Genomic DNA, 13,917 nt, shown 5'->3' on the forward strand with positions numbered 1-13,917 from the left:
CTTACCGAAAATATCGAATTTCGACATGAATTTAACGGGCGATGTCATGTGTCTTTAAGCTGACGAGCACGGCCGTGTCTTATTTCACTGTGATATATTCCTTACGGTAACAAGGAACACAGGAAGGAAGAAAGGAAGAAACTATTATCGGCAGTTTGATTATAACCTAAATCCAAATTATTGTGCGACTTATATCTGTTCTAAACTTGTTACATATAGTGTTAAATAAAAATGTATATTAACTTCTGACAACTTAGCGCACCTCATCTATATATTTAAAAAAAAGTCTAGTAATGGTTGATAAATATATTTGGTTTCAGTGTGTTTCAGTGCATTATTTGGTAATTAATATCAAGGCTGATTATAGTTACTAATCGTTTGATAATAACAAAATGTATAATGACACAGAATTTTTCATTAAGTTGAACCATACGAATTATTGGGTAAATAATATTACATAATTTAGTAATAATTATAAAGTAGTTTAACACTTTCAATATATATCAAATATATGGTAACTGTTACTAAATAATTTTGTCAATAACACTACAGGAACACGTAAACGTGACAACGTCATGATATATCCGCTACGGATGAGTTCCCTTTCTCAGATAAAACAATCGATGTAATTCGTCCCTTCGTCGAGGAACTCCCGGCGAGTCACCTTGTGCACGGAAAATGCAGAATTACAAAGAGGGTTAACATTATTAATTGATACATTGCGTTCCACGTAATCATTTTGGTTTACCGATATTAATCACCACTCGCAACTCACGCACACACATTTTAGGATAGTATTTTCATCCGATACTATTTTATCCTCTAATGGTCTATGTCTAATATACTTCAATGTACTTCGATAGAGCTAAATCGAAGTGTATTGTATGGCGGGCAGGACAAGACTGTAACGTCGCTCACTACCAAGCAGCAAAAGTCGCGAGTGCGTTTGCGCAAAAATATTCTACAGTCTATGCGGTAAAAGAGAAAGAATATCGCTGTCGATTACGAATAGGGACAATTTAGCCTAGTTTTCCTCCGCTTATACTACGAATATGTCGTCGGAAAATTATCATCACATTTTTACGGTACCATCATCGGACGATCGTATTAATCGTTTGTAATTCATAAAAAAATGTCGTGGAAGGTAACACGGAAAAGCATCAAGAAAAATACAGTTGCATAGCGACTCTCTTACGAAATGCACGCGGCCGAGGCACCCTATTATAAAATCAATCGAGTTGTTCTCAAGATACTCGGCTTGTGGCCGTATCAGCAATCACGTCTAGTACGAATGCAGAATGTGCTGTTTATCGCTATTCTTACATCATTTATCGTGGTACAGGTATACGCATGGTAATCGAGCGCGGCCGCGATAGAACAGCTATCACGTGTAAATATGAACGCTTTATTTTTTATTCTTTTTCCCGGCTTCTCTTATTATTTTTCTATTTTATATATGATCATTTTTAAAATCGGAATTTTTACATTATTCAATTTTCCGGATTTTTCTAAGAATATTTTTCGTCCTGTATATTGCAATAAACCGTATATTTCGTCAAGCATCACACATTTTTCGCATGGTATCTTTTAAGATATATGCTTTAAATAGCGCTATTTCCAGTTACTGGTGTTGGTTAGGACACAGTACAACGCTAACGTTCTCTTCAGTGTTCTCTCGTTCACGTTCCCCAATATCTTCGTCACGATTAAATATTGCCTCTATGTCATTCAGGCAAATAACGTAAGTAAGTCTAACAAGAGAAGTTTTTATTTATTTATTCGAATGCTTTGTACTAAAGCACATATAAGGTTAATCGTTTATTAACTGTCAGTATAAAATAAGGAAAAAAAAGATAAATAAAACAAGCAGGTGAGACAATTGCTGGAGAAGATACACGATGACTGGAGCTCACTGAGGGATAAAATGGAAATTAAAATTTTAAAAAAGTACACTTGCCACGGGAAGTTTTTTACAATACTGACGATGTGTAAGAGAGAGCTAATTGCGATATATTCTATGCCAATATAGTTCTTTCCGATCATATCAATCCGATGATACAAATTTCGTTCGAATACGTTTTCGGCAATTTTTCAAGAGTAATTAATGTAATGTAACTGAATTCAAACTTCAAATTTAACACGTTTTCCTCAGCACTTTGCTATATCGGCATAATCGCTTGCGGGATATTTCAATTTCTACCGATAATATTGAATATTGTGTGGCCGCTTAACGAATCAAGACCATATCGAGTTATCGTGAATACGGAATACTTTATCAACCAAGAAAAATACTCCTTCGTCATTTTAATGCACGAAGTTATAACCGGCTGCATAGGAGCGATTGCGTTGTGCAGCACCCTTGCAACACTTATGATGTACATCTATCATGCGTGTGCGCTTTTCAAAATAGCCAGGTAATGTTAGTGTTAAGCACGTTTGCTTCGTGATTGCTTCTGCAGACCGGTGTATACATTTGCAGATTTGCAGCCTCCGTATAGAGAACGTGACCGAGAAAAGTTTATTAACTATTCCTGGTCCTAAAAGAGACTATATTCTTTGTCGGGGGATTGTCCACGCAGTCGCTATTCATCAAAGAGCCATCGAGTAGGTACTTCAAATATCATAATACTACCTGTTTGTTAGAAAGAGGAATTAGATGGAGAAAGTCTGTAAACTGTCTATCAGTCTATCTGATGCAACAATATGTTGTGCTCATGTAGCTCCTAATTAAATCACAATCGTCAAATCAATTGATAACCCAATTAGCAATTATATAATTTATTCAATGGATTAAACGTTTACTCGCTCAGATTTTTCTCGTTTGCACAAATCTTGGTGATATTACCATTTTTTTTCAATGTAATATTTTCTTTCTCGTATTAAAAGCTTTTGCATGTTAAAGGTATTTTAATATTTACACACGTTGAATATCGACTCAACATTATACATATATATATATATATATGTGTGTGTGTGTGTGTGTGTGTGTGTGTGTGTGTGTGTGTGTGTGTTGATCCCACAGGTTACGTTAAAAACTTTACATAAAAATTTTAACAAAGGCCGGTTTTAATACAAACCTTTTTTACTGTGTATCTCTCTAAACTATGCGATCCGAAAACGCGGTCTGGATATATTCGAACAATAATTATACACGAATATGATAATTATCATGAATAATCGCAGCTACCGCATGATGATGGCGAAATTCGCGCTAACTATCGCAAGTTACTTGTGGTCGGACTGTAATTTTTAAATTTCCACGACTTATTCAAGATATTGCAACAGCCACAATATCTAATTTCGTTAAAGGTTCGTTGAATATTTGACGTCCGATATTATGACGTCATATATCCTTCTCATCATAGTCGGCGTTAGCTCACTGAGCCTCAACCTTTTTCAAGTAAGTAACGTCTACCTCACTATTCCATTTAATTGCGGGCCGCACTTTAAAAAGCCGCGCTCTCCGCCGTAGTTCCTCCAACTGGTAACGTTAACAAATAACATCAGCGAGATATTCATAATCGCTATATTAGTGTTGGCTCACTTAGGCTACATGTTCATCTGCAATTACGGCGGACAGGAAATAACAGAGCACGGAATAAAGCTATTCAAAACAACGTGAGTTTTTGTAACTAATCGCGTCACACTTTCGCAACACTTTTACCCACGATGACTATATTGAGAAAAGAAATGTTTAAAAACAAACGAATATTTCTTTGGATTCTTACATGATATTTATTTAAATCTAAATTCTCTATTTTTGACTTTGTTTGAGAATTACGTTCAAAAAAAATTGCAGTTATAACGTACCGTGGTACGTAGCACCGTTGCAAACACAAAAATCGCTTTTGTTTATAATGCAGAGGGGAACGAGAAACGTCAATTTAACATGTGGTGGCATAATCGTCGTGTCTCTGGAATGTTTCGCTTCGGTAAAACTTGAACTCCTCGCACAATAAAAGCATCGAGTCTCAACAGTGAATCTAATGGACGGTGCAACGTGTCTGTCTTTTCAGCTGACGAGAGCGGCCGTGTCTTACTTCACGGTGATATATTCCACACGGTAATAACGGGCCGAGTAAGACGGAAGGAAGGAAGGAATTATTACCGACCGGTCGTATTAAATCTACGCTGTTCCGCAAGCTCGTGCGATCCGAATCTGTTGAATATGGTGTGTTGAATAAAAACGTATAATCACCCCAGATACTTTGTGCATCATACCAATAGACAAGCGTTGGAGGAACAAATGCATATCCCGATCGACCGAAGCAACGATACAATTGCGTTGGCACATACCGGTTATTGCAGAAGGCTTGTATGCTTAACACGAACGAATGAAACTACGATAATACAGCGGATCGTGATTAAATACGCGTTTGAAGTTAAGGTAGCGGACTCGTCGTTTCACGGATATGTCCGAACAGTGCGCCGTTCGATGGCTGAGGAAAGACTGGTGCGTCGTTCGATATATAACGGAACGTTCCTGCTACTGCGCACGCGCGACATAAAGAAGAAAGGTGAAAGTACGGGGAGTACAATATAGATCTCGCGAGAAGGAAGTTCCACGGTAATTTAGATTATTGACTTTTTTTCTTCTCGCTGCGTCCGCAGAACGTCCAGAGAGAAGGTCCTTTTTATCGTGTCTTCTCTCTTTCCCGAAATAAATTCACCGCTCGAATTCGCATGTTCTGGCGAATATCAGTCATTCAATAAGGGAATACTCCGTACCGCTCGAAAGTAATCTCTCAACGAAGAAGAACGTCGATAGACGAAGTATAGTTGAGAAGAGAGCATCGTTATATTGTCTGAATGCATTACTATACAATCAATATATAATATTTTCTCAAAACATTAGGTATGTGGCATCACAACAGATCGCGTCTTGCATTATTACAGCGGATACCAATCATTATCTTACTCGTGACGTATCTCGGTATGCAGGTAATGCACAGTGCATCCGTTTGTAGCGACGTCAGCTGCGGATTGATTCTGCCCCGAATACTTCGAGTGATAAATATTCATAAAAAATCATTCACGTTAGCCGAATTTTCTTTTCGGACTTCGGAAAGTTTATCAATGAATCCGACACGAAGTAGAAATAACATAATGCGAAATTGATATTGGAAGCGCTCGCACTTTGTCGCGTCAGAGCGACACACTTCTATCGCCAATCGATCGCCGTATTTGTTGGTTTCTGTTGGGGTTTTCATCACAAGGAAGTATGATATGGCTCTCTTCGTTAAAACTATGTCAATAGTTTTGCCTTATACGTTAATTATATTGAAACACTACACCTTTACCTTTACGCCGAAAGCTGTAAGATGTTTTCTAATTAACTGGCATGAGCGATGATAAAGAAATAGATTTATGGCATTTAACGGCAGATCACGCAATTGTATCATCGTATTCAGAAGAATTGGAAGACAATACAAAGTAAGCTAGAGAGCGAGATTTTGTGCAGTCAAAATGTCGCTCTCTGGCTTATTTTGTCAAAATGAGTCAAAATGTACGAGTTAAAATACGATACCATTTTAAACAGGAAAGTTACTTTCATTTTCTTGAAAGTGAACTCGTAAAAGTAAAAAAGTAAAAAGTGACTACACAAAGTGTGTAAAATTACACGCTTGGATTTGCAATGTAGTTCGAAAAGATGTGGTTACTCAAACAATATTAAAGTTAACAATGAAAATAATTTCTCAGGATACCGTCTCGTGCACAGTTGAAATAAATGTGAGAACACCATAATGTGTTCGCTACGGAGGAGACCCTTTTCGCGGACGAAACAATCGAAACAATTCGCCCCCTCGTGAAAAACGCAAGGATTACAAAGGAAGTTAATAGCATTAATCGATATTCTGCACACCACGCTTGTTCTCACGCTATTATATAATCATCGGGTTTGCCCTCGATATTAGTCATCAACGTGTATATACATATACACGGCATATATATATATACATAGCACACTCGACAACAATGTATTCGATGTTATTAATTTCCGATGCAGCCATATGTATTCATAGATTATTCAAAAGTGTAGATAAAACACATCCTCAGGAGAATTCGAGACGAATGGATGGTATTGAAGACTCCGGATAAAGTTGATATATTAAGAAAATATGCAGATATCTCCAGGCAATTCATGCTGAGCATAATATATAAAGAATTGAGCCGATTGATAGTGATAGTTGAGCTGTGAATTGAAATTATTTAAAATCAAGCTCGCTTAACCCCATATAAGCGAAACTCAAGATTGTCTCATTTATAATTTATAAGTCTGATCTTTCATACGTTCCGCAGGGATCGTGTTTTTGTGTCTGGCGCTTTTTGTATTCAATTTCTACCGAATGTGCTCGATATTGTCGCACCGCTTAACGAATCTCTTAACTGAACTACTTACAGGTATTATACGAAATGATACGCGGCTCCAACGAAAGTTCAAAAATTGTTTCTATTCATCATGAAAAATACAACAAAACCGTATGTTTTAAATATTGGTAGTGTAATTTGTAGTTTAAATATTGGTAGTGTAATTTGTAATTGCGGGATCGATAGAAGGTTTCGTTAATGTACGTAACATTCGACAGAAACGAAGAAATAGACGTTCCAACTTCCAAAACTTATCTGACGAATTTGTTTTGCAGTTAATGAGCATGTCGATATCTTATTTCACGTTAATCTATTCTGAACAATAATGAAAGGAGCATCTTATCGAAAAATATAAATAACACATAGTTGATTGTGCATAATGAGCAAACAGATAACATAAAAAAATCAAATATTGCACTTCGTAGATATATTACATACCTTACGTTACATGGAAATTTATTCCATTACTGATAAAAAAAAAAAAGTAAAAATCGAGTGACAGGCGTGAAAATATATGTCAAAATATAAATATAATATATTAAAAAGTAAATGGAATTTATTAATTAGTGGCATTTCACGTTTATGTTATCCTATTTCTGTTATAAAAAATGTCTGTCGTATGTTTTATATTTACAACGATACCCCTTAATATTCGCACTTACATTTATAAAAACTTACACAGTAAACAAAATTACAGTGCTTTGACAATATTTCAAAAAGGCCTATAAAAGTAGAGCAATAAAAAATAGGGGACATCATTTAAAAAATTCAAGGCGACGTTGGCAACGACATCTATGATGATCGAACTAGTAAGATCAGTAAATAGATCTTTTTAGAATTCCTTTCATCCGAAATAATTCTTTACGAAAGTTACATTTCTCGATACACACTCTGTATAACTGGGCTTATCAGATTCGTGCAAGATTGCGTAATGCTATTTGAACCCGATGTTGCAAATTGAAAAGAAAGTAGCCTCTCCTTTTAGACAATCTTTAACGACAAACAAGATCCTCGCAATACCTCTCGCGATACTTTCGTAAGGCACATAGCAGGAAAAGCACTTTAATCCAACACAAGTGCTCGACATCACGAAAAGCAATGAAATATCACGACGACCTCGTGGCAAACACGCCTGCGTCAACGTGGAAGGAAAAACATGGGTATAACGTCCCCCATCAGGTGGGAAAATCGCACCTGGCTAATACTACCTGCAATTTTAATAATTCCGCTTCCTTCTTTTCGATATCAAAAACAAACCTTAAATGATGCTCTAAACTACTGAATATGTTTCGAGCGAGTTTCCCTCGAATTTCATCGTCCTAATTATGTTGATAAATTTTAGAAAAACACAGTGAAAATGGAAATACGAAAGACACAGTCTAACTTAAACGGGCAGACCGTTCAATACGACAACATCTTGACGTTATTTCTCTCTCGATAATGCCATCGTATCGCAGAGAAACAGACTTCAAAGAATACCATTATTATAATATAAACCGAGTGCTTCTTTCGATTTTCAAGTTGTGGCCATATCACCGATCAAAATTCACGATAATTAATAACGTCTTTTTCTTGATTGAGATGACGTCCCTCATAGTTTTTCAGGTATTTATACCGGCTATTAGTTCTATGCAGACACAATCGTATCGTGTTTTGTCGGTGTTTTAATAATTACTGAAATTTTTTAATTAAACAACAATAGAATTTAAGAGATATTCATGTAAAAAACTATTCTGTAAACTATTGGCAATTATATTTTATAAAGTATATCTTACTAGAATATAACATTGCAGTATTTCGCTTCCGATTTATCTATTCAGAAAAGAACATGTAGCCGCGTATAAGAATATACGAATATACTATTTTTGATATGTTGGTCACTTTCAGTTAACATCGTTTCTCACATATCCACTTACGGTTGATTTTCTCCTTACGGTCCTATCATATGCAGTACCTTGCATATCAAGTGTCGTTCTATATTACTCGTTTTGCGCTAAATCTAACGCGGTAAATAATTATATTCTATTGTTACTTGAGGCTTAGTGTTTAGATGTTATCTGAAATAACGTGTAGGTGAAAAATATTTGGGAAGATATTCGTGATAGTTGGAACATTTTGGAGAATGGGACGGAGCGCGAAATAATGCGGAAGTATTCGTTGACCGGGAAAATGTGGACGACAACATTATTAAGTATAAAAATTATTTGCAAAAATTAAAAATTATTTACAAAAATTATTTACAAAAAGAACCGAATACGTTACCAACTTCCACATAGTGATATATCCCCTGCATATATATATTATTCTAATGTCTTATTAAATCTTTGCAAATAAATAATAAGTGGCCGCGTATGATACTACAAAATTAAACTATACGAATGTAATTTTCTAGTGAGTATCATCATAAGCTTCATTGCATATGCGTTCACTCAGTTCTTGCCAGGCTTTCTCGACATGATCTTTCCGTTAAATGAGACCCGTCCACATAATTCCTATATTATAATGGAATATTTCGTCGACGAGGAGACATATTTTTATTTACTTTTGTGTCACTGTTTAATCAGCATATTCGTCAATTACATTTCCGCTATAAGCATATTTACGTTCATGATAGTATATATTGATAATATCTGCGGGATGTTGAGTGTTGCCTGGTAAGTTTTGTGATCATGTAGTGGTTACAGTGTCAAGATAGTTCTTAATTATAATAAAAAAAATTAACATATAAATCAATAAAACACATTTTTTTATCAAAGCGCAATGCTTGAAGAACTACAGTGTGTTCATATAATTTGCATACAGTTTTTTCTGAAATTACTAACAAGCGAACAATTAAATATGTTTGCAGTTATCGAATCAAACATTCGATCGATCAACATACTTCGCATAATTTTACAGAGAAAGATGAACGCGTGATTCTTCGAAATATAAGCGCTGCGGTATATATACACCGAAGAGCTCTCAAGTCAGTATCTATGTAATGCAAGCACTCTCAAATTTCTATCAGAAATATCGAAATACTCATAGTCACTTCTCATGCATGATAAAGTTAGTTCGCCGTTTTTTCCAATGTAAAATTATTTGTTCTTCAACATATATTTGACTTTTGTTTTCTTTCTTATCCGTTTATTTAATTAAAGGTGCAGTTTATTCTTAACAAGTATTTTTGAGCCCTACTTATTTGTAACAAGTACAATTACGGTTCTAACTTTAAGTTTAAACTTCTTTCGAGTAAGTACCTTTCCGATGTCTTCATATCTTTCTTCGACAAAAAGTTGGGTCATGAATTTTTAGCCAACAATTTCGCGTTTCAGCTGCTCAATACAATAAATGCACAAAAAGATTTATTCGAATTAATTCCATCGTTGGTAATAATTAGTACGCACATTACAATTATATTTTTGGCTACTCACTACGGACAGAAAATTACGGATCATAACGAAGAAATCTTCAACAATGCGTGAGTATTTATTCTGCTGTCACAATTAAGCTTACTTACGTGAAATTAAGTCTCGAGAAATTTTTCGACAATACATGCCAGCGCGCAATATCGGCAGATATAACGTGAAATGGTATGCGATTTCAATACAAATTCAAAAGATGTTTCTATTTATTATGAAAAATACGACAAAGCCGTATATTATATATATTGGCAGAGTGATTGTGGATACAACAGAGGGTTTTGCTAAGGTAAAAGTAACATTTGACCGAAACGAAGAAATAAGCGTTCTAATTATCAGAACATATCTAACGAATATGTATTGTAGCTAATGAGTATGTCGGTATCTTATTTTACGGTAATTTATTCTCTACAACAATGAAAAGGACAACTTACGAAAAAGTATAAATAACACCTGGTGGATTATGTAAACAGCATGCAGATGTTAACAAAGTATTAAATTATATAATCTATAAACACGCTATATAGTTTAGATTACGATAATATATTTTATATATCAGGAAAGGAGAGTAAAGGTCAACTGACTTGCGCGAGAGTAATACATTCAGAATAAAGGAAATTGATTGATATTTGAATGGAACTATAGTATTTCGATTTTACTTCTGTCACGAAAAATGTCTTCCTTAACGTAACGTAAATTTTACACTTACACGTCCGCATATGCCTATATAACATTGTTATATTCTCGTGTTTATAAAAATTCACGCTTAGAACTATTAACTAAAACATCCTTTAAATTTTAAGCAATATACCAAGCCTCAATAATCTCGTCAAACAAATTGGTAAATATTGTTCGTATACTTGCACTGGTTCAGATGTTGCAGCTATTCACTCCAATGTTGGCGGAAGAGAAATATCATCATATGTCTTATAATTGTGTTCATCAGTTTTAAGTGAAATCGTGTAATGCTACTTGGATCCCACGTTGTAAATTGGAAAGAAAAGCATGCGGTTCATCTTCAAGACTGAAATCTTTGAACAATCAATTCATAATTAGGCGTCGTATAATCCTTCGGAGAAAAACATCACATGATTTTTCAAGATATAAGCGCAGCGGTGGGTATACACCGAAAAACTCCTAAGTCGGTATCTGCCCCCATAGAAATTGTCTCAGATTTTCCTATCTAAAATATAGATTAGTATGCCCGATGAAGTTGTTCCAAAATAGGTTATCCGACTGCAATACCAATTGGAAATCCTATTCTTATCCCAAACACGGATTTTCTGTTTCTTGTACAGAAAATATCTTGAAATCTAGTTGGGTTTCTGTCCGATTTCCCAAAATAACAATGGATTCTAGCTGTGTTATACATACGACACACGAGATATCAGTACTATAATCCGTGCAGTGATATAAGTAGAGATGCAGTGAGATAAATATTAATAATTCATGAAAGATTGTACTAAAACATCAAACGTCAAAAATTACATAACCAGGAAGAACACATGAGACACAATAGAATATATTTGTGTTTCTCCATTTAGAATCGCATGTTTAAAACATTACACTTCTAATCAGAATCCATAATTATTTCGAGAAGTCGGATTTGATCCCAATTAAATCTCAATAAATTTTCTATGCGGGTATTTCAATGTGCTCTCAATTTCTCACGGCACATAATATTTTTCTAGTGATTCTATATACTACACATACTCTACTACGCTCCATAATGATTCTTCATATTTTTTGTGATACCAAGTATTTCTCGTTTTTCACTTTTTTTTTTTTCTTGTCGAAGATGCGGCTTATTTCTGGCAGATATTCTTGCAACTCATTACTTCTTAATCATTTTAATCGTAATTTCATCTTTGAATGTTAACTTGTACCGGGTAAATGTTGTTTCCTGTGGATATTGTCACTTTGTAATTTCTTTCGAAAATATTCGAGATATATATTTTTAATCATCAATTTCCGATCCTAGCTGCTTAACCCCTTGACATACAAATAAAACGGAATTTGATGCGTCCGAAAAATACTATTTAATTTTGCTCAATGAATAGTTATGTGCAAGCTTGTGAAACAATTGAATAATCACAAGTGAAATAATTGAATAACCGAATAATATACTGCACGGTGTCACCGGAGACAGTTCTTGACTCACTGGAGACGTCAAAGTCTACAATGGTACATGAAATTGAATGACGTCTCCCAGACGTCATTGTATGCCAAGGGGTTAACATGATATTTGTGCAGAGGGATTTAAAAGAGAAATTTAAAAGAGAAAACGAGGCTACCATTTTGCATAACACTTACTGAAAGAAATAGTCTCCGCACTCTATCGTATTCGTAACAAAAAGCACTCGCGATCGAAGCACCAGACCATCACGCTCGATGTCACGTAGAACAATGAAACGTTGCGACCAGCCCCTGTAAATCGGCACATGCGCCGATATGAAAGAAAAAATGAGGACAATATGCTCCCCACGACTTGGGAAATCGCACCGTGCGGGTAATTTCGATAATTTGCCTTTTTATCTCATTTTCCTTTTTCTCTGAATTACGCACCACATTTGGCGAAATTCTGTAAAAATATCAGAAGGGAAGACTAGAGATGATTAGTCTGTTACGCTGGCGCGCGAGATAGAGTCATTTTTTTTTGAACATGCCCTGGAATTGCAAAGAAATAGGATCTGTATCAGAAAATCATTATTACCGCGTAAATCAGATACTTCTGTCGACGCTCAACTTGTGGCCATATCAACAATCGACGTATGCGATAATTAATCACGCTATCAACATGACTATAATAGTATCCTTTCTATTTTTCCAGGTATTTGAAGTACCTCTACAGATTTTATTTTATTATATTATATATATTATTATATTATATATTATTTTATTTTATTATATTTGTTATACTGAGTTTATCACTAACACTCCTTCTTTCTATATGGTTTTTCTTGTCATTATACATATTGGTCATTTTATTAAATCTTAACGAATCGCGATTTTTTTTTGTTTTTTGAAAACCTACCTAAAAATTACAAATAATGAGAGATATATATTAATTACCTTATATTTATCAACATTTTTTGAACGCACCCTTTGTTATTGCCTTATCTTTAAATAATTCCGGTACTTTTTATTTGAAGTTCATGCATTCGGGAGAGAATTCGCGGACACTCACCTTTAAGGAAAAATATTTGTTATTTGTAACAACAATCATCTTAATGAAAGATAACCCTATATCTATTTTGCTACTATTATTTTTATAGTTGAAACTATAAAAAGGATATATAGTTGAGCTCAAAAATAACTTCTCTCAGTGCATCTATTAAATCGTGCCGTTTCTCTTTTATATATTCATCATTTTCAGTTGACATCATTCCTCACATACCGGTTGACCGCGGATTTTCTTATCAAGCTTCTATCGTACGCCGTGCCATCTATTATATGTATTGTACTATATTACTCATTTTATAGCAAGTCTGACGCAGTAAGTTAGTCGTTGTGTCTTTTCATTACTTGTCGTTTAGCATTCAGATTTTACTTGAAATAACCCGACCACAGGTGAAACAAATTTTGAAAGATATCCACGACAGTTGGAGGGTCTTGGAAAATGAAATGGAGCGTGAAATAATGCAGAAGTATTCGTTTGCCGGGCAACAATGCACAACAGTATTATTACGTATGAAAATAATTAAAAAAAATTTTACTCGATAGCCGACATTTCGCGTTCATATGTATAGTGCACGTATCCTTTTTTATTTATAATTTGTTTAAAAGATTCAGCTTCCACGTATAATTTAAATTTTCCTCTCAATCCCTCCCCCTTCAAGCTAGTAACAAGCCCATTTACTGATTAGAAATCCATCGCCGATGACTCTTAGAATATTCTATATACCAGGTGTACCGGTATGAAGTGAGCGTTTTTTTGTGAAATCAAGACACTATTTTTTAATGGGAAAGTAAAAAACATTTTATTCAAAGTATTGGCCATTGCTAGTTACACATTTTTCCCATCTTTCAGGCAATTTGTGGATTCCACGCCAATAAAACTGTTCGTCTTTTGAAGCAAACCAATTAGTCACCCAATTTTCGACTTCCTCGTAGGAATCGAAGTGCTGCTCAGCCAATGCGTGTCCCA

At 34.9% G+C, this 13,917-nt stretch overlaps 1 protein-coding gene across 1 annotated transcript in view; it reads left to right on the plus strand.

Moving 5' to 3' along the window:
- The first annotated feature begins 1,198 nt into the window (after positions 1-1,198).
- Positions 1,199-13,917, plus strand: part of LOC106741875 — an 18,110-nt gene continuing 5,391 nt past the window's right edge. The window contains exons 1-2 of the mRNA XM_014614275.1: positions 1,199-1,342; positions 1,622-1,741. Of these exons, the coding sequence (XP_014469761.1) occupies positions 1,199-1,342; positions 1,622-1,741 (264 nt within the window). The remainder of the gene's footprint in view (positions 1,343-1,621; positions 1,742-13,917) is intronic.

This window comes from Dinoponera quadriceps, unplaced genomic scaffold (genome assembly GCF_001313825.1).
Source record: "Dinoponera quadriceps isolate SergipeBrazil2010 unplaced genomic scaffold, ASM131382v1 scaffold458, whole genome shotgun sequence".
Lineage (NCBI taxonomy): Eukaryota > Metazoa > Arthropoda > Insecta > Hymenoptera > Formicidae > Dinoponera > Dinoponera quadriceps.